Source organism: Danio rerio, chromosome 4, assembly GCF_052040795.2.
Source record: "Danio rerio strain M-AB ecotype USA chromosome 4, GRCz13ab, whole genome shotgun sequence".
NCBI classification, from domain to species: domain Eukaryota; kingdom Metazoa; phylum Chordata; class Actinopteri; order Cypriniformes; family Danionidae; genus Danio; species Danio rerio.
The window spans coordinates 66,411,197-66,428,429 of record NC_141024.2 but is presented as its reverse complement, the minus strand read 5'-3'; the positions used below and the strand labels follow the sequence as shown (position 1 = coordinate 66,428,429).

Below are 17,233 nucleotides of genomic sequence, written 5' to 3'. Positions count from 1 at the left end.
GGCCGATAGAAAACGGCGGCTGCCATTTGCGCCGCCCGGCAACTCATAATTACCTGGCAGGGGAGATACCATGATCAAGAAGGTGGTTCACCCAGGGCGAGGCTTGGCCATTGCACTCCGGCCACGCTGACCCCTGCGAATTCCCCAAATGTGGGAATCTTGACTGCATAATTTCTGGTAGTAGGGGACTGCGTTCGCGCTCTCCCCTGAGCACAGCGGTTCAAGACAGAGTTCAGGCGGTAGCGTGGGACCCGGCTGGAGCGTCGCTTCCCTCTCTTCCTCGTCCTTTGCCAAGCCTCTTTTGCTCCAGTAGTGGAAGGCCTGCCCACCCGTCGCTAGAAGAGTCTGTTCAGACGCCGAAAAACCACTCGAAAGGTCCCCCCTTAAAGCGGTTTGACCAGGTGAAGGAACACGCAAAGAGAGCCCCCGGTGGCTTTTGTCCGCCAAGCGAGTGTGCCCTGTGGAACGTCAGGATTTTATTTGCCGGCCTGCCGCTGTTACTGACGGAACGAATGCAGACCGTGTGAAAGGTCATCATTTTATCTGCCATTAAGTAAGCGAACGCTTCTGCTCGGATCAGAGGTAACTTTGTTTCAAGAACTGCAATCTTTTGCAGACGTCTGTGGCGTTTTGGGCAGAGGGACGGTTCTAAACCAATCTGAACCAGAGGCAATTTCGCAGCCAGCCGTCGGTGGTTTCCCGTCTCAGGAATGTAAGGTGCCTGCAGCGGGAGGTTGTTCCGTTAGCGCTTCCGCTTTCGTCAGTCAAGTTCTTTTGCGGAACGTTTGTAGATCCCGTCGTGTTCTTCAAGCTATGTCGTTTGAGCACTGTGCTGATAGGCTGACGTAAGAAAACAGGACACGAAATATACAAGGCGAGAGTGCAAAGCACGGAGCTCTAGGCAAAGGCGGTCCGAACCGCAGCAAAGCAGGAGGTCGACATGTCCAAATAGACCAAATCAGAAACTAAGCAGAGAAAAACGGCATCTGTAGAGGAAGAAAACAGATGGAGGAAAAGAAAGAAAGAACAGGAGGATCCCCTCCCCCCATAGAGGGTCTGTTATCCCCAGATCGAGTGCGTCCAGTGGAATCCATGTGTTGGCAGCCCCAACTGATGACAAAACACGAAGCAAGCATCTGGAGGAAGCTCAAACTCTTCATGCGTTGCCACAGTTACTAGCGAGTGGTTTGCAAGCACAGGCACGTCTGCTGCAAGTACAGCGCCGTCAGGAGACAGGGGTTGCTGGCCCATTCCCCATGCTCGGTGGCTGGGCATCACCGCCCTGGAGTACGGCCGATAGAAAACGGCGGCTGCCATTTGCGCCGCCCGGCAACTCATACTTACCTGGCAAGGGAGATACCATGATCAAGAAGGTGGTTCACCCAGGGCGAGGCTTGGCCATTGCACTCCGGCCACGCTGACCCCTGCGAATTCCCCAAATGTGGGAATCTCGACTGCATAATTTCTGGTAGTGGGGGACTGCGTTCGCGCTCTCCCCTGAGCACAGCGGTTCAAGACAGAGTTCAGGCGGTAGCGTGGGACCCGGCTGGAGCGTCGCTTCCCTCTCTTCCTCGTCCTTTGCCAAGCCTCTTTTGCTCCAGTAGTGGAAGGCCTGCCCACCCGTCGCTAGAAGAGTCTGTTCAGACGCCGAAAAACCACTCGAAAGGTACCCCCTCAAAGCGGTTTGACCAGGTGAAGGAACACGCAAAGAGAGCCCCCGGTGGCTTTTGTCCGCCAAGCGAGTGTGCCCTGTGGAACGTCAGGATTTTATTTGCCGGCCTGCCGCTGTTACTGACGGAACGAATGCAGACCGTGTGAAAGGTCATCATTTTATCTGCCATTAAGTAAGCGAATGCTTCTGCTCGGATCAGAGGTAACTTTGTTTCAAGAACTGCAATCTTTTGCAGACGTCTGTGGCGTTTTGGGCAGAGGGACGGTTCTAAACCAATCTGAACCAGAGGCAATTTCGCAGCCAGCCGTCGGTGGTTTCCCGTCTCAGGAATGTAAGGTGCCTGCAGCGGGAGGTTGTTCCGTTAGCGCTTCCGCTTTCGTCAGTCAAGTTCTTTTGCGGAACGTTTGTAGATCCCGTCGTGTTCTTCAAGCTATGTCGTTTGAGCACTGTGCTGGTAGGCTGACGTAAGAAAACAGGACACGAAATATACAAGGCGAGAGTGCAAAGCACGGAGCTCTAGGCAAAGGCGGTCCGAACCGCAGCAAAGCAGGAGGTCGACATGTCCAAATAGACCAAATCAGAAACTAAGCAGAGAAAAACGGCATCTGTAGAGGAAGAAAACAGATGGAGTAAAAGAAAGAAAGAACAGGAGGATCCCCTCCCCCCATAGAGGGTCTGTTATCCCCAGATCGAGTGCGTCCAGTGGAATCCATGTGTTGGCAGCCCCAACTGATGACAAAACACGAAGCAAGCATCTGGAGGAAGCTCAAACTCTTCATGCGTTGCCACAGTTACTAGCGAGTGGTTTGCAAGCACAGGCACGTCTGCTGCAAGTACAGCGCCGTCAGGAGACAGGGGTTGCTGGCCCATTCCCCATGCTCGGTGGCTGGGCATCACCGCCCTGGAGTACGGCCGATAGAAAACGGCGGCTGCCATTTGCGCCGCCCGGCAACTCATACTTACCTGGCAAGGGAGATACCATGATCAAGAAGGTGGTTCACCCAGGGCGAGGCTTGGCCATTGCACTCCGGCCACGCTGACCCCTGCGAATTCCCCAAATGTGGGAATCTCGACTGCATAATTTCTGGTAGTGGGGGACTGCGTTCGCGCTCTCCCCTGAGCACAGCGGTTCAAGACAGAGTTCAGGCGGTAGCGTGGGACCCGGCTGGAGCGTCGCTTCCCTCTCTTCCTCGTCCTTTGCCAAGCCTCTTTTGCTCCAGTAGTGGAAGGCCTGCCCACCCGTCGCTAGAAGAGTCTGTTCAGACGCCGAAAAACCACTCGAAAGGTACCCCCTCAAAGCGGTTTGACCAGGTGAAGGAACACGCAAAGAGAGCCCCCGGTGGCTTTTGTCCGCCAAGCGAGTGTGCCCTGTGGAACGTCAGGATTTTATTTGCCGGCCTGCCGCTGTTACTGACGGAACGAATGCAGACCGTGTGAAAGGTCATCATTTTATCTGCCATTAAGTAAGCGAATGCTTCTGCTCGGATCAGAGGTAACTTTGTTTCAAGAACTGCAATCTTTTGCAGACGTCTGTGGCGTTTTGGGCAGAGGGACGGTTCTAAACCAATCTGAACCAGAGGCAATTTCGCAGCCAGCCGTCGGTGGTTTCCCGTCTCAGGAATGTAAGGTGCCTGCAGCGGGAGGTTGTTCCGTTAGCGCTTCCGCTTTCGTCAGTCAAGTTCTTTTGCGGAACGTTTGTAGATCCCGTCGTGTTCTTCAAGCTATGTCGTTTGAGCACTGTGCTGGTAGGCTGACGTAAGAAAACAGGACACGAAATATACAAGGCGAGAGTGCAAAGCACGGAGCTCTAGGCAAAGGCGGTCCGAACCGCAGCAAAGCAGGAGGTCGACATGTCCAAATAGACCAAATCAGAAACTAAGCAGAGAAAAACGGCATCTGTAGAGGAAGAAAACAGATGGAGTAAAAGAAAGAAAGAACAGGAGGATCCCCTCCCCCCATAGAGGGTCTGTTATCCCCAGATCGAGTGCGTCCAGTGGAATCCATGTGTTGGCAGCCCCAACTGATGACAAAACACGAAGCAAGCATCTGGAGGAAGCTCAAACTCTTCATGCGTTGCCACAGTTAAGCCTGATTTATACTTCTGCGTCAGGTGACCGGCGTAACCCACGGCGCAGGCAACGCGCGTGGCTGTGCATTTATACTTCTGCGCGCTGTCTCTGCCGGTCTGCATTAACACTTCCGAAACGCTAGTTGGCAGTGAGGTGTAAATGTTCCTCTGTGTCAAGTTTCTTCGCTACTTTTTTTGCATTTCCTGAACACTTCCGGGATGTACAAGTGGCTCAAACTCGCTCATTTTGAGGCAGGAACCGGCGGACGTGCAACAACTTTAACTATGAGGTAAACACAAAACAAAACTTTCCATCCGGAGCTCCTTCACGGGACTCCACACTTGTAAACAATCGCTCGCGCGGCGTCGCGCCATTCGCGCGCCTCTCGGTCCCGCCCAGACTCGTCAGCGCTACCAAGCCGACCAATCACAGAGCTTAAGCTACGCGTCGTTGCGACGTGTAGTTACATTTTTTGTGAGGTGCACGTCAGTGACGGCGATGGCCACGGCGAAGGGCTATGCGTCAGCGCCGTAGCATACGCCGGTGTTTGACGCAGAAGTATAAATCAGGCTTAACTAGCGAGTGGTTTGCAAGCACAGGCACGTCTGCTGCAAGTACAGCGCCGTCAGGAGACAGGGGTTGCTGGCCCATTCCCCATGCTCGGTGGCTGGGCATCACCGCCCTGGAGTACGGCCGATAGAAAACGGCGGCTGCCATTTGCGCCGCCCGGCAACTCATACTTACCTGGCAGGGGAGATACCATGATCAAGAAGGTGGTTCACCCAGGGCGAGGCTTGGCCATTGCACTCCAGCCACGCTGACCCCTGCGAATTCCCCAAATGTGGGAATCTCGACTGCATAATTTCTGGTAGTGGGGGACTGCGTTCGCGCTCTCCCCTGAGCACAACGGTTCAAGACAGAGTTCAGGCGGTAGCGTGGGACCCGGCTGGAGCGTCGCTTCCCTCTCTTCCTCGTCCTTTGCCAAGCCTCTTTTGCTCCAGTAGTGGAAGGCCTGCCCACCCGTCGCTAGAAGAGTCTGTTCAGACGCCGAAAAACTACTCGAAAGGTCCCCCCTCAAAGCGGTTTGACCAGGTGAAGGAACACGCAAAGAGAGCCCCCGGTGGCTTTTGTCCGCCAAGCGAGTGTGCCCTGTGGAACGTCAGGATTTTATTTGCCGGCCTGCCGCTGTTACTGACGGAACGAATGCAGACCGTGTGAAAGGTCATCATTTTATCTGCCATTAAGTAAGCGAACGCTTCTGCTCGGATCAGAGGTAACTTTGTTTCAAGAACTGCAATCTTTTGCAGACGTCTGTGGCGTTTTGGGCAGAGGGACGGTTCTAAACCAATCTGAACCAGAGGCAATTTCGCAGCCAGCCGTCGGTGGTTTCCCGTCTCAGGAATGTAAGGTGCCTGCAGCGGGAGGTTGTTCCGTTAGCGCTTCCGCTTTCGTCAGTCAAGTTCTTTTGCGGAACGTTTGTAGATCCCGTCGTGTTCTTCAAGCTATGTCGTTTGAGCACTGTGCTGGTAGGCTGACGTAAGAAAACAGGACACGAAATATACAAGGCGAGAGTGCAAAGCACGGAGCTCTAGGCAAAGGCGGTCCGAACCGCAGCAAAGCAGGAGGTCGACATGTCCAAATAGACCAAATCAGAAACTAAGCAGAGAAAAACGGCATCTGTAGAGGAAGAAAACAGATGGAGGAAAAGAAAGAAAGAACAGGAGGATCCCCTCCCCCCATAGAGGGTCTGTTATCCCCAGATCGAGTGCGTCCAGTGGAATCCATGTGTTGGCAGCCCCAACTGATGACAAAACACGAAGCAAGCATCTGGAGGAAGCTCAAACTCTTCATGCGTTGCCACAGTTACTAGCGAGTGGTTTGCAAGCACAGGCACGTCTGCTGCAAGTACAGCGCCGTCAGGAGACAGGGGTTGCTGGCCCATTCCCCATGCTCGGTGGCTGGGCATCACCGCCCTGAAGTACGGCCGATAGAAAACGGCGGCTGCCATTTGCGCCGCCCGGCAACTCATACTTACCTGGCAGGGGAGATACCATGATCAAGAAGGTGGTTCACCCAGGGCGAGGCTTGGCCATTGCACTCCGGCCACGCTGACCCCTGCGAATTCCCCAAATGTGGGAATCTCAACTGCATAATTTCTGGTAGTGGGGGACTGCGTTCGCGCTCTCCCCTGAGCACAGCGGTTCAAGACAGAGTTCAGGCGGTAGCGTGGGACCCGGCTGGAGCGTCGCTTCCCTCTCTTCCTCGTCCTTTGCCAAGCCTCTTTTGCTCCAGTAGTGGAAGGCCTGCCCACCCGTCGCTAGAAGAGTCTGTTCAGACGCCGAAAAACCACTCGAAAGGTCCCCCCTCAAAGCGGTTTGACCAGGTGAAGGAACACGCAAAGAGAGCCCCCGGTGGCTTTTGTCCGCCAAGCGAGTGTGCCCTGTGGAACGTCAGGATTTTATTTGCCGGCCTGCCGCTGTTACTGACGGAACGAATGCAGACCGTGTGAAAGGTCATCATTTTATCTGCCATTAAGTAAGCGAACGCTTCTGCTCGGATCAGAGGTAACTTTGTTTCAAGAACTGCAATCTTTTGCAGACGTCTGTGGCGTTTTGGGCAGAGGGACGGTTCTAAACCAATCTGAACCAGAGGCAATTTCGCAGCCAGCCGTCGGTGGTTTCCCGTCTCAGGAATGTAAGGTGCCTGCAGCGGGAGGTTGTTCCGTTAGCGCTTCCGCTTTCGTCAGTCAAGTTCTTTTGCGGAACGTTTGTAGATCCCGTCGTGTTCTTCAAGCTATGTCGTTTGAGCACTGTGCTGATAGGCTGACGTAAGAAAACAGGACACGAAATATACAAGGCGAGAGTGCAAAGCACGGAGCTCTAGGCAAAGGCGGTCCGAACCGCAGCAAAGCAGGAGGTCGACATGTCCAAATAGACCAAATCAGAAACTAAGCAGAGAAAAACGGCATCTGTAGAGGAAGAAAACAGATGGAGGAAAAGAAAGAAAGAACAGGAGGATCCCCTCCCCCCATAGAGGGTCTGTTATCCCCAGATCGAGTGCGTCCAGTGGAATCCATGTGTTGGCAGCCCCAACTGATGACAAAACACGAAGCAAGCATCTGGAGGAAGCTCAAACTCTTCATGCGTTGCCACAGTTACTAGCGAGTGGTTTGCAAGCACAGGCACGTCTGCTGCAAGTACAGCGCCGTCAGGAGACAGGGGTTGCTGGCCCATTCCCCATGCTCGGTGGCTGGGCATCACCGCCCTGGAGTACGGCCGATAGAAAACGGCGGCTGCCATTTGCGCCGCCCGGCAACTCATAATTACCTGGCAGGGGAGATACCATGATCAAGAAGGTGGTTCACCCAGGGCGAGGCTTGGCCATTGCACTCCGGCCACGCTGACCCCTGCGAATTCCCCAAATGTGGGAATCTCGACTGCATAATTTCTGGTAGTAGGGGACTGCGTTCGTGCTCTCCCCTGAGCACAGCGGTTCAAGACAGAGTTCAGGCGGTAGCGTGGGACCCGGCTGGAGCGTCGCTTCCCTCTCTTCCTCGTCCTTTGCCAAGCCTCTTTTGCTCCAGTAGTGGAAGGCCTGCCCACCCGTCGCTAGAAGAGTCTGTTCAGACGCCGAAAAACCACTCGAAAGGTCCCCCCTCAAAGCGGTTTGACCAGGTGAAGGAACACGCAAAGAGAGCCCCCGGTGGCTTTTGTCCGCCAAGCGAGTGTGCCCTGTGGAACGTCAGGATTTTATTTGCCGGCCTGCCGCTGTTACTGACGGAACGAATGCAGACCGTGTGAAAGGTCATCATTTTATCTGCCATTAAGTAAGCGAACGCTTCTGCTCGGATCAGAGGTAACTTTGTTTCAAGAACTGCAATCTTTTGCAGACGTCTGTGGCGTTTTGGGCAGAGGGACGGTTCTAAACCAATCTGAACCAGAGGCAATTTCGCAGCCAGCCGTCGGTGGTTTCCCGTCTCAGGAATGTAAGGTGCCTGCAGCGGGAGGTTGTTCCGTTAGCGCTTCCGCTTTCGTCAGTCAAGTTCTTTTGCGGAACGTTTGTAGATCCCGTCGTGTTCTTCAAGCTATGTCGTTTGAGCACTGTGCTGGTAGGCTGACGTAAGAAAACAGGACACGAAATATACAAGGCGAGAGTGCAAAGCACGGAGCTCTAGGCAAAGGCGGTCCGAACCGCAGCAAAGCAGGAGGTCGACATGTCCAAATAGACCAAATCAGAAACTAAGCAGAGAAAAACGGCATCTGTAGAGGAAGAAAACAGATGGAGGAAAAGAAAGAAAGAACAGGAGGATCCCCTCCCCCCATAGAGGGTCTGTTATCCCCAGATCGAGTGCGTCCAGTGGAATCCATGTGTTGGCAGCCCCAACTGATGACAAAACACGAAGCAAGCATCTGGAGGAAGCTCAAACTCTTCATGCGTTGCCACAGTTACTAGCGAGTGGTTTGCAAGCACAGGCACGTCTGCTGCAAGTACAGCGCCGTCAGGAGACAGGGGTTGCTGGCCCATTCCCCATGCTCGGTGGCTGGGCATCACCGCCCTGGAGTACGGCCGATAGAAAACGGCGGCTGCCATTTGCGCCGCCCGGCAACTCATAATTACCTGGCAGGGGAGATACCATGATCAAGAAGGTGGTTCACCCAGGGCGAGGCTTGGCCATTGCACTCCGGCCACGCTGACCCCTGCGAATTCCCCAAATGTGGGAATCTTGACTGCATAATTTCTGGTAGTAGGGGACTGCGTTCGCGCTCTCCCCTGAGCACAGCGGTTCAAGACAGAGTTCAGGCGGTAGCGTGGGACCCGGCTGGAGCGTCGCTTCCCTCTCTTCCTCGTCCTTTGCCAAGCCTCTTTTGCTCCAGTAGTGGAAGGCCTGCCCACCCGTCGCTAGAAGAGTCTGTTCAGACGCCGAAAAACCACTCGAAAGGTCCCCCCTTAAAGCGGTTTGACCAGGTGAAGGAACACGCAAAGAGAGCCCCCGGTGGCTTTTGTCCGCCAAGCGAGTGTGCCCTGTGGAACGTCAGGATTTTATTTGCCGGCCTGCCGCTGTTACTGACGGAACGAATGCAGACCGTGTGAAAGGTCATCATTTTATCTGCCATTAAGTAAGCGAACGCTTCTGCTCGGATCAGAGGTAACTTTGTTTCAAGAACTGCAATCTTTTGCAGACGTCTGTGGCGTTTTGGGCAGAGGGACGGTTCTAAACCAATCTGAACCAGAGGCAATTTCGCAGCCAGCCGTCGGTGGTTTCCCGTCTCAGGAATGTAAGGTGCCTGCAGCGGGAGGTTGTTCCGTTAGCGCTTCCGCTTTCGTCAGTCAAGTTCTTTTGCGGAACGTTTGTAGATCCCGTCGTGTTCTTCAAGCTATGTCGTTTGAGCACTGTGCTGATAGGCTGACGTAAGAAAACAGGACACGAAATATACAAGGCGAGAGTGCAAAGCACGGAGCTCTAGGCAAAGGCGGTCCGAACCGCAGCAAAGCAGGAGGTCGACATGTCCAAATAGACCAAATCAGAAACTAAGCAGAGAAAAACGGCATCTGTAGAGGAAGAAAACAGATGGAGGAAAAGAAAGAAAGAACAGGAGGATCCCCTCCCCCCATAGAGGGTCTGTTATCCCCAGATCGAGTGCGTCCAGTGGAATCCATGTGTTGGCAGCCCCAACTGATGACAAAACACGAAGCAAGCATCTGGAGGAAGCTCAAACTCTTCATGCGTTGCCACAGTTACTAGCGAGTGGTTTGCAAGCACAGGCACGTCTGCTGCAAGTACAGCGCCGTCAGGAGACAGGGGTTGCTGGCCCATTCCCCATGCTCGGTGGCTGGGCATCACCGCCCTGGAGTACGGCCGATAGAAAACGGCGGCTGCCATTTGCGCCGCCCGGCAACTCATACTTACCTGGCAAGGGAGATACCATGATCAAGAAGGTGGTTCACCCAGGGCGAGGCTTGGCCATTGCACTCCGGCCACGCTGACCCCTGCGAATTCCCCAAATGTGGGAATCTCGACTGCATAATTTCTGGTAGTGGGGGACTGCGTTCGCGCTCTCCCCTGAGCACAGCGGTTCAAGACAGAGTTCAGGCGGTAGCGTGGGACCCGGCTGGAGCGTCGCTTCCCTCTCTTCCTCGTCCTTTGCCAAGCCTCTTTTGCTCCAGTAGTGGAAGGCCTGCCCACCCGTCGCTAGAAGAGTCTGTTCAGACGCCGAAAAACCACTCGAAAGGTACCCCCTCAAAGCGGTTTGACCAGGTGAAGGAACACGCAAAGAGAGCCCCCGGTGGCTTTTGTCCGCCAAGCGAGTGTGCCCTGTGGAACGTCAGGATTTTATTTGCCGGCCTGCCGCTGTTACTGACGGAACGAATGCAGACCGTGTGAAAGGTCATCATTTTATCTGCCATTAAGTAAGCGAATGCTTCTGCTCGGATCAGAGGTAACTTTGTTTCAAGAACTGCAATCTTTTGCAGACGTCTGTGGCGTTTTGGGCAGAGGGACGGTTCTAAACCAATCTGAACCAGAGGCAATTTCGCAGCCAGCCGTCGGTGGTTTCCCGTCTCAGGAATGTAAGGTGCCTGCAGCGGGAGGTTGTTCCGTTAGCGCTTCCGCTTTCGTCAGTCAAGTTCTTTTGCGGAACGTTTGTAGATCCCGTCGTGTTCTTCAAGCTATGTCGTTTGAGCACTGTGCTGGTAGGCTGACGTAAGAAAACAGGACACGAAATATACAAGGCGAGAGTGCAAAGCACGGAGCTCTAGGCAAAGGCGGTCCGAACCGCAGCAAAGCAGGAGGTCGACATGTCCAAATAGACCAAATCAGAAACTAAGCAGAGAAAAACGGCATCTGTAGAGGAAGAAAACAGATGGAGTAAAAGAAAGAAAGAACAGGAGGATCCCCTCCCCCCATAGAGGGTCTGTTATCCCCAGATCGAGTGCGTCCAGTGGAATCCATGTGTTGGCAGCCCCAACTGATGACAAAACACGAAGCAAGCATCTGGAGGAAGCTCAAACTCTTCATGCGTTGCCACAGTTACTAGCGAGTGGTTTGCAAGCACAGGCACGTCTGCTGCAAGTACAGCGCCGTCAGGAGACAGGGGTTGCTGGCCCATTCCCCATGCTCGGTGGCTGGGCATCACCGCCCTGGAGTACGGCCGATAGAAAACGGCGGCTGCCATTTGCGCCGCCCGGCAACTCATACTTACCTGGCAAGGGAGATACCATGATCAAGAAGGTGGTTCACCCAGGGCGAGGCTTGGCCATTGCACTCCGGCCACGCTGACCCCTGCGAATTCCCCAAATGTGGGAATCTCGACTGCATAATTTCTGGTAGTGGGGGACTGCGTTCGCGCTCTCCCCTGAGCACAGCGGTTCAAGACAGAGTTCAGGCGGTAGCGTGGGACCCGGCTGGAGCGTCGCTTCCCTCTCTTCCTCGTCCTTTGCCAAGCCTCTTTTGCTCCAGTAGTGGAAGGCCTGCCCACCCGTCGCTAGAAGAGTCTGTTCAGACGCCGAAAAACCACTCGAAAGGTACCCCCTCAAAGCGGTTTGACCAGGTGAAGGAACACGCAAAGAGAGCCCCCGGTGGCTTTTGTCCGCCAAGCGAGTGTGCCCTGTGGAACGTCAGGATTTTATTTGCCGGCCTGCCGCTGTTACTGACGGAACGAATGCAGACCGTGTGAAAGGTCATCATTTTATCTGCCATTAAGTAAGCGAATGCTTCTGCTCGGATCAGAGGTAACTTTGTTTCAAGAACTGCAATCTTTTGCAGACGTCTGTGGCGTTTTGGGCAGAGGGACGGTTCTAAACCAATCTGAACCAGAGGCAATTTCGCAGCCAGCCGTCGGTGGTTTCCCGTCTCAGGAATGTAAGGTGCCTGCAGCGGGAGGTTGTTCCGTTAGCGCTTCCGCTTTCGTCAGTCAAGTTCTTTTGCGGAACGTTTGTAGATCCCGTCGTGTTCTTCAAGCTATGTCGTTTGAGCACTGTGCTGGTAGGCTGACGTAAGAAAACAGGACACGAAATATACAAGGCGAGAGTGCAAAGCACGGAGCTCTAGGCAAAGGCGGTCCGAACCGCAGCAAAGCAGGAGGTCGACATGTCCAAATAGACCAAATCAGAAACTAAGCAGAGAAAAACGGCATCTGTAGAGGAAGAAAACAGATGGAGTAAAAGAAAGAAAGAACAGGAGGATCCCCTCCCCCCATAGAGGGTCTGTTATCCCCAGATCGAGTGCGTCCAGTGGAATCCATGTGTTGGCAGCCCCAACTGATGACAAAACACGAAGCAAGCATCTGGAGGAAGCTCAAACTCTTCATGCGTTGCCACAGTTAAGCCTGATTTATACTTCTGCGTCAGGTGACCGGCGTAACCCACGGCGCAGGCAACGCGCGTGGCTGTGCATTTATACTTCTGCGCGCTGTCTCTGCCGGTCTGCATTAACACTTCCGAAACGCTAGTTGGCAGTGAGGTGTAAATGTTCCTCTGTGTCAAGTTTCTTCGCTACTTTTTTGCATTTCCTGAACACTTCCGGGATGTACAAGTGGCTCAAACTCGCTCATTTTGAGGCAGGAACCGGCGGACGTGCAACAACTTTAACTATGAGGTAAACACAAAACAAAACTTTCCATCCGGAGCTCCTTCACGGGACTCCACACTTGTAAACAATCGCTCGCGCGGCGTCGCGCCATTCGCGCGCCTCTCGGTCCCGCCCAGACTCGTCAGCGCTACCAAGCCGACCAATCACAGAGCTTATGCTACGCGTCGTTGCGACGTGTAGTTACATTTTTTGAGAGGTGCACGTCAGTGACGGCGATGGCCACGGCGAAGGGCTATGCGTCAGCGCCGTAGCATACGCCGGTGTTTGACGCAGAAGTATAAATCAGGCTTAACTAGCGAGTGGTTTGCAAGCACAGGCACGTCTGCTGCAAGTACAGCGCCGTCAGGAGACAGGGGTTGCTGGCCCATTCCCCATGCTCGGTGGCTGGGCATCACCGCCCTGGAGTACGGCCGATAGAAAACGGCGGCTGCCATTTGCGCCGCCCGGCAACTCATACTTACCTGGCAGGGGAGATACCATGATCAAGAAGGTGGTTCACCCAGGGCGAGGCTTGGCCATTGCACTCCGGCCACGCTGACCCCTGCGAATTCCCCAAATGTGGGAATCTCGACTGCATAATTTCTGGTAGTGGGGGACTGCGTTCGCGCTCTCCCCTGAGCACAGCGGTTCAAGACAGAGTTCAGGCGGTAGCGTGGGATCCGGCTGGAGCGTCGCTTCCCTCTCTTCCTCGTCCTTTGCCAAGCCTCTTTTGCTCCAGTAGTGGAAGGCCTGCCCACCCGTCGCTAGAAGAGTCTGTTCAGACGCCGAAAAACTACTCGAAAGGTCCCCCCTCAAAGCGGTTTGACCAGGTGAAGGAACACGCAAAGAGAGCCCCCGGTGGCTTTTGTCCGCCAAGCGAGTGTGCCCTGTGGAACGTCAGGATTTTATTTGCCGGCCTGCCGCTGTTACTGACGGAACGAATGCAGACCGTGTGAAAGGTCATCATTTTATCTGCCATTAAGTAAGCGAACGCTTCTGCTCGGATCAGAGGTAACTTTGTTTCAAGAACTGCAATCTTTTGCAGACGTCTGTGGCGTTTTGGGCAGAGGGACGGTTCTAAACCAATCTGAACCAGAGGCAATTTCGCAGCCAGCCGTCGGTGGTTTCCCGTCTCAGGAATGTAAGGTGCCTGCAGCGGGAGGTTGTTCCGTTAGCGCTTCCGCTTTCGTCAGTCAAGTTCTTTTGCGGAACGTTTGTAGATCCCGTCGTGTTCTTCAAGCTATGTCGTTTGAGCACTGTGCTGATAGGCTGACGTAAGAAAACAGGACACGAAATATACAAGGCGAGAGTGCAAAGCACGGAGCTCTAGGCAAAGGCGGTCCGAACCGCAGCAAAGCAGGAGGTCGACATGTCCAAATAGACCAAATCAGAAACTAAGCAGAGAAAAACGGCATCTGTAGAGGAAGAAAACAGATGGAGGAAAAGAAAGAAAGAACAGGAGGATCCCCTCCCCCCATAGAGGGTCTGTTATCCCCAGATCGAGTGCGTCCAGTGGAATCCATGTGTTGGCAGCCCCAACTGATGACAAAACACGAAGCAAGCATCTGGAGGAAGCTCAAACTCTTCATGCGTTGCCACAGTTACTAGCGAGTGGTTTGCAAGCACAGGCACGTCTGCTGCAAGTACAGCGCCGTCAGGAGACAGGGGTTGCTGGCCCATTCCCCATGCTCGGTGGCTGGGCATCACCGCCCTGGAGTACGGCCGATAGAAAACGGCGGCTGCCATTTGCGCCGCCCGGCAACTCATACTTACCTGGCAGGGGAGATACCATGATCAAGAAGGTGGTTCACCCAGGGCGAGGCTTGGCCATTGCACTCCGGCCACGCTGACCCCTGCGAATGGGCGGCGGAACGTATGGTAGTGCAATTAATCACAACGCGATTGGCTGAAATTCTATGCTTAGAGTCCTTCATTTACATATGTGTTCAAGACATTTAATTTATTTATAACTTGAAAGTTAGGGCACGGGAGGTGATGGAAATATCAGAAGAAGTGATTTAAGGTTGTACATGTAATATCACGTGTAATTGTTCACAATGTAAAAAATCACTACCGTCCTTCAGTTAATTTTCCAATGTGCTTTAATATGTCTCGTCTTCGACGCCCCTCCCCCTGTTTTTTTTTACTCATACTTTAAAGTAGCAATTTATGTAAAGTTTATTGTTTTTAATGAAGTAACGTGATGTATTATGTCTTTGATATGGTATGTTTTTACTTTGTTTTCAATTAAATTAAATGACTGAAAATAAAGGTTTGTGGCCCATTCATAATTTATTAAAAGTAATATTTTAAATAAACTCATCATCTTCTGTCCCCTTTTATAAAGTATCAGTTTATTTAAATAAAGCAGTGATTTTATTAGTTTTAACCATGTTAATTATTCATTCAATTTTTTATTTAAAGAAAACAGGAAATTACTATGAAATTCCTGTCCTTGAGCCATTATTTTAAAAAACAAAATTTGATGATATAATATTATTTGAATTAAATGTATAAGAACAAAGACTAGTGTCCTGTATAAGCTACAGTAAATATATTTGTCAGTTTAAATATTTAACATAAAAATTAAATGTAACACTGCAGTTATATATAATATTATGTATATATGTTTATTGTAAAGGTTTATGACTTAGTTCCCTTTTAAAATAAAAATAGCATAACATTCTTTATGAGGGAAGTACAGATTTGTTTTGTTTTAATATGTTTGTAGCTCGTTTTTATATAATGCGGTATGTAAAAGATCTGACAAATTCCTTTAAATTGTGAAACATTTGGAATTTATTTTTAAGAACTTACAAAAAGTATTGCTTGCAAGTAAATACAATATATGTAATAAAATATTAAATATATAAAAACAATAAACTGTTAAATATTAAATACAAAAATGTACTAAACTTGAATAAAATATAGAACAGATGCATGAAATTGCAAACAGTAATAATGTCGTTATATACATATTTACACTGTAGAAAAAACAAACAATAACACACAAATTTGTAACCACAAAAAACTATATATATACATGAAATGTACATTATCAAAAGAGTGTTTGAGTTCACTTCAGTGTGTCCACAACAGCCATGAAGTCTTTATAACTGCTGAACACTCTGTTTTCCAGTCCTTTGGAGGTAGACATCATTTTCACAACACAAAAGTTTTTCTTTTTGTATTTTTTATGCCCCTGAGTAGGCTGGTTGCAGAGTGTGCAAATAGGCAAGTGGTGAACCCGAGACAGCTTTGCACCAACTTCACTTAGAGTGTCTGTTTTTTTTCTTTTATACACACAGGACCTGGACCAGAATGCAGGGGTGTCAGGCTGGCTGTAGGTGTTGGCGGAGGTAGCTGGGGCCTCTGGTGTATCTGTGGTGGTTGTTGGAGTTCTGGGCAGAGGTTTGAATATGGTTGATAATGCTTTCTGCTGGGGTAATGGGGTTGTATTGTGTTTTGTGGGGGATGGAGTTTTTGGAGCTGGCGCCGTAATGTCTGATCTACTCTTTAAGATCTTGGTGCCTGCTGTGCTGGGGATTTGCTTGTACTCCATTTCTGGGTAAGCAGGAGGAGGGAGAACCGACGGCTGACACTCTGCTGGGGGTAACTCTTCCGAGGAGACCGATGTGGTCTTTAATATAACTAAGGATGGCATCTTTGTTGCCTGCAGGTTGACCAGCCTCTCTTGGCGACGGATAAAATCTCGGACAGTCTTTGAATGAATTTTTGGTAGAGGAATCCCCATCTTGCTCAAAACCGGATCCTCCACCAAAATGCAGTGTTGGATTTTTCCATAAGCCTTTAGGATGGATGATTTTTCAGGGCTTGATCGGCTGGAACCTTGAGGTAACCCCAGCCACAGAAGTTTCACCAGCGTGTACATTAGCCGGTTATGAAGAGCACTGATGTCTTGTTGAGCTGGCGCATAGCGTTGGGCCATCTTCACTTTCTGAACTATGGCAGCTTCAACAAGATCATCTCTCTTCGTCCGGCAGTACAGTGTGTTGCCCCAGTGCGTCCTGTACAGCTGGTGAAACCTCTGTGGCTGCTTGTCGTGGTCCTCCACAGAATTCCATGCATCTATGATTTTATTCCTCTGGTCTGTCGTCAGGCTCAGCTTGGTTTCAGAGAAACCGATCTCCACCAGAAGAGAGCAGAATCTCTCCAGCTGCTGAAATCCTGGTAGGGGGTTGGAGCTGCAGGCATCCTCCTGATGAAAGGCACAATAATCACATAGTAAGTTTAAATGATTGCATATATTGTCTGGCTTCTTTTTTTAAATAATTAAGAGTAACAAAGTGATGCATTTGGACAAAGAGAAAAAGACTTACAAAGGCCGGAGGGTGAGCTGTGGTGGTTTCATTGGTGGTAAGAGTTATGTGGGCTGGGGCAACACCCAGCCCATCATCATTTGCCTCTGGGTCACTCTGGTAAGCCTCGTCATCCTCATCTGGTTCAGCCTGGTCTGGCTGAACCACCTCTTGCTCTGGACTTGGTCCATCATTTGAGAGATCAGCGAGGGAGAAGTTGGCACCAGATTCACCCGTGCTCTGGCTGAAGAGGTACTCCAAACCAAGCAGCTCGTTTGATGCCACAGCAGAAGGGGCACGGAAATTCTCCTCCACGGTTTCTCCAAACAACAGCTGGCAGCGGGTGTTGAGACGCTGGATTAGAGGTGCGGAGTAGGTTCTGTGCACTCGCCCTTTGCCACCATACACTGCATCAGAACTGCGGTCTGAGTTCCAGCGTGCAATCCCACTAATCAGGTACACCTGGAATGGACGTGCCGCACAGTGGGGACCTTGAAATGACAGAAAAGAACATTAAAATCATGTCATGGCCACACATACAGTAAAGGTGACTTATTTTAAAACAACGATGACATGGTGAAAAAATTTGAGAAAGCCAAGCCACCTT

General features: G+C 51.5%; 1 protein-coding gene, 10 non-coding genes and 1 pseudogene across 11 annotated transcripts; 11 read left to right on the top strand and 1 right to left on the bottom strand.

Moving 5' to 3' along the window:
* Nucleotides 1–45: 45 nt before the first annotated feature.
* LOC141384137 (U1 spliceosomal RNA) lies at nt 46–209 on the top strand. Its single transcript, XR_015486310.1, has one exon. It is a non-coding gene; the product is annotated as a U1 spliceosomal RNA (small nuclear RNA).
* Nucleotides 210–1,336: 1,127 nt separating this feature from the next.
* On the top strand, nt 1,337–1,500 carry LOC141384127 (U1 spliceosomal RNA). The gene has a single exon (XR_015486169.1). It is a non-coding gene; the product is annotated as a U1 spliceosomal RNA (small nuclear RNA).
* Nucleotides 1,501–2,627: 1,127 nt separating this feature from the next.
* On the top strand, nt 2,628–2,791 carry LOC141384126 (U1 spliceosomal RNA). The gene has a single exon (XR_015486158.1). It is a non-coding gene; the product is annotated as a U1 spliceosomal RNA (small nuclear RNA).
* A 1,686-nt stretch (nt 2,792–4,477) lies between these two features.
* LOC141384143 (U1 spliceosomal RNA) lies at nt 4,478–4,641 on the top strand. The gene has a single exon (XR_015486388.1). It is a non-coding gene; the product is annotated as a U1 spliceosomal RNA (small nuclear RNA).
* Nucleotides 4,642–5,768: 1,127 nt separating this feature from the next.
* Nucleotides 5,769–5,932, top strand: LOC141384122 (U1 spliceosomal RNA). The gene has a single exon (XR_015486113.1). It is a non-coding gene; the product is annotated as a U1 spliceosomal RNA (small nuclear RNA).
* A 1,127-nt stretch (nt 5,933–7,059) lies between these two features.
* LOC141384132 (U1 spliceosomal RNA) lies at nt 7,060–7,223 on the top strand. Its single transcript, XR_015486240.1, has one exon. It is a non-coding gene; the product is annotated as a U1 spliceosomal RNA (small nuclear RNA).
* A 1,127-nt stretch (nt 7,224–8,350) lies between these two features.
* Nucleotides 8,351–8,514, top strand: LOC141384136 (U1 spliceosomal RNA). Its single transcript, XR_015486298.1, has one exon. It is a non-coding gene; the product is annotated as a U1 spliceosomal RNA (small nuclear RNA).
* A 1,127-nt stretch (nt 8,515–9,641) lies between these two features.
* LOC141384125 (U1 spliceosomal RNA) lies at nt 9,642–9,805 on the top strand. The gene has a single exon (XR_015486147.1). It is a non-coding gene; the product is annotated as a U1 spliceosomal RNA (small nuclear RNA).
* Nucleotides 9,806–10,932: 1,127 nt separating this feature from the next.
* On the top strand, nt 10,933–11,096 carry LOC141384124 (U1 spliceosomal RNA). Its single transcript, XR_015486136.1, has one exon. It is a non-coding gene; the product is annotated as a U1 spliceosomal RNA (small nuclear RNA).
* A 1,685-nt stretch (nt 11,097–12,781) lies between these two features.
* On the top strand, nt 12,782–12,945 carry LOC137494213 (U1 spliceosomal RNA). Its single transcript, XR_015485208.1, has one exon. It is a non-coding gene; the product is annotated as a U1 spliceosomal RNA (small nuclear RNA).
* Nucleotides 12,946–14,072: 1,127 nt separating this feature from the next.
* On the top strand, nt 14,073–14,218 carry LOC148682340 (U1 spliceosomal RNA; annotated as a pseudogene).
* A 1,119-nt stretch (nt 14,219–15,337) lies between these two features.
* Nucleotides 15,338–17,125, bottom strand: LOC147845211 (uncharacterized). Its single transcript, XM_087250389.2, has 2 exons — nt 16,648–17,125; nt 15,338–16,526 (listed from the first exon to the last, which is right to left on the bottom strand). The coding sequence occupies exon 2, from the start codon at nt 16,254–16,256 to the stop codon at nt 15,384–15,386; it is 873 nt and encodes a 290-aa protein (XP_087106515.1). The 5' UTR covers nt 16,257–16,526; nt 16,648–17,125; the 3' UTR covers nt 15,338–15,383.
* Between the last annotated feature and the right edge of the window lie 108 nt (nt 17,126–17,233).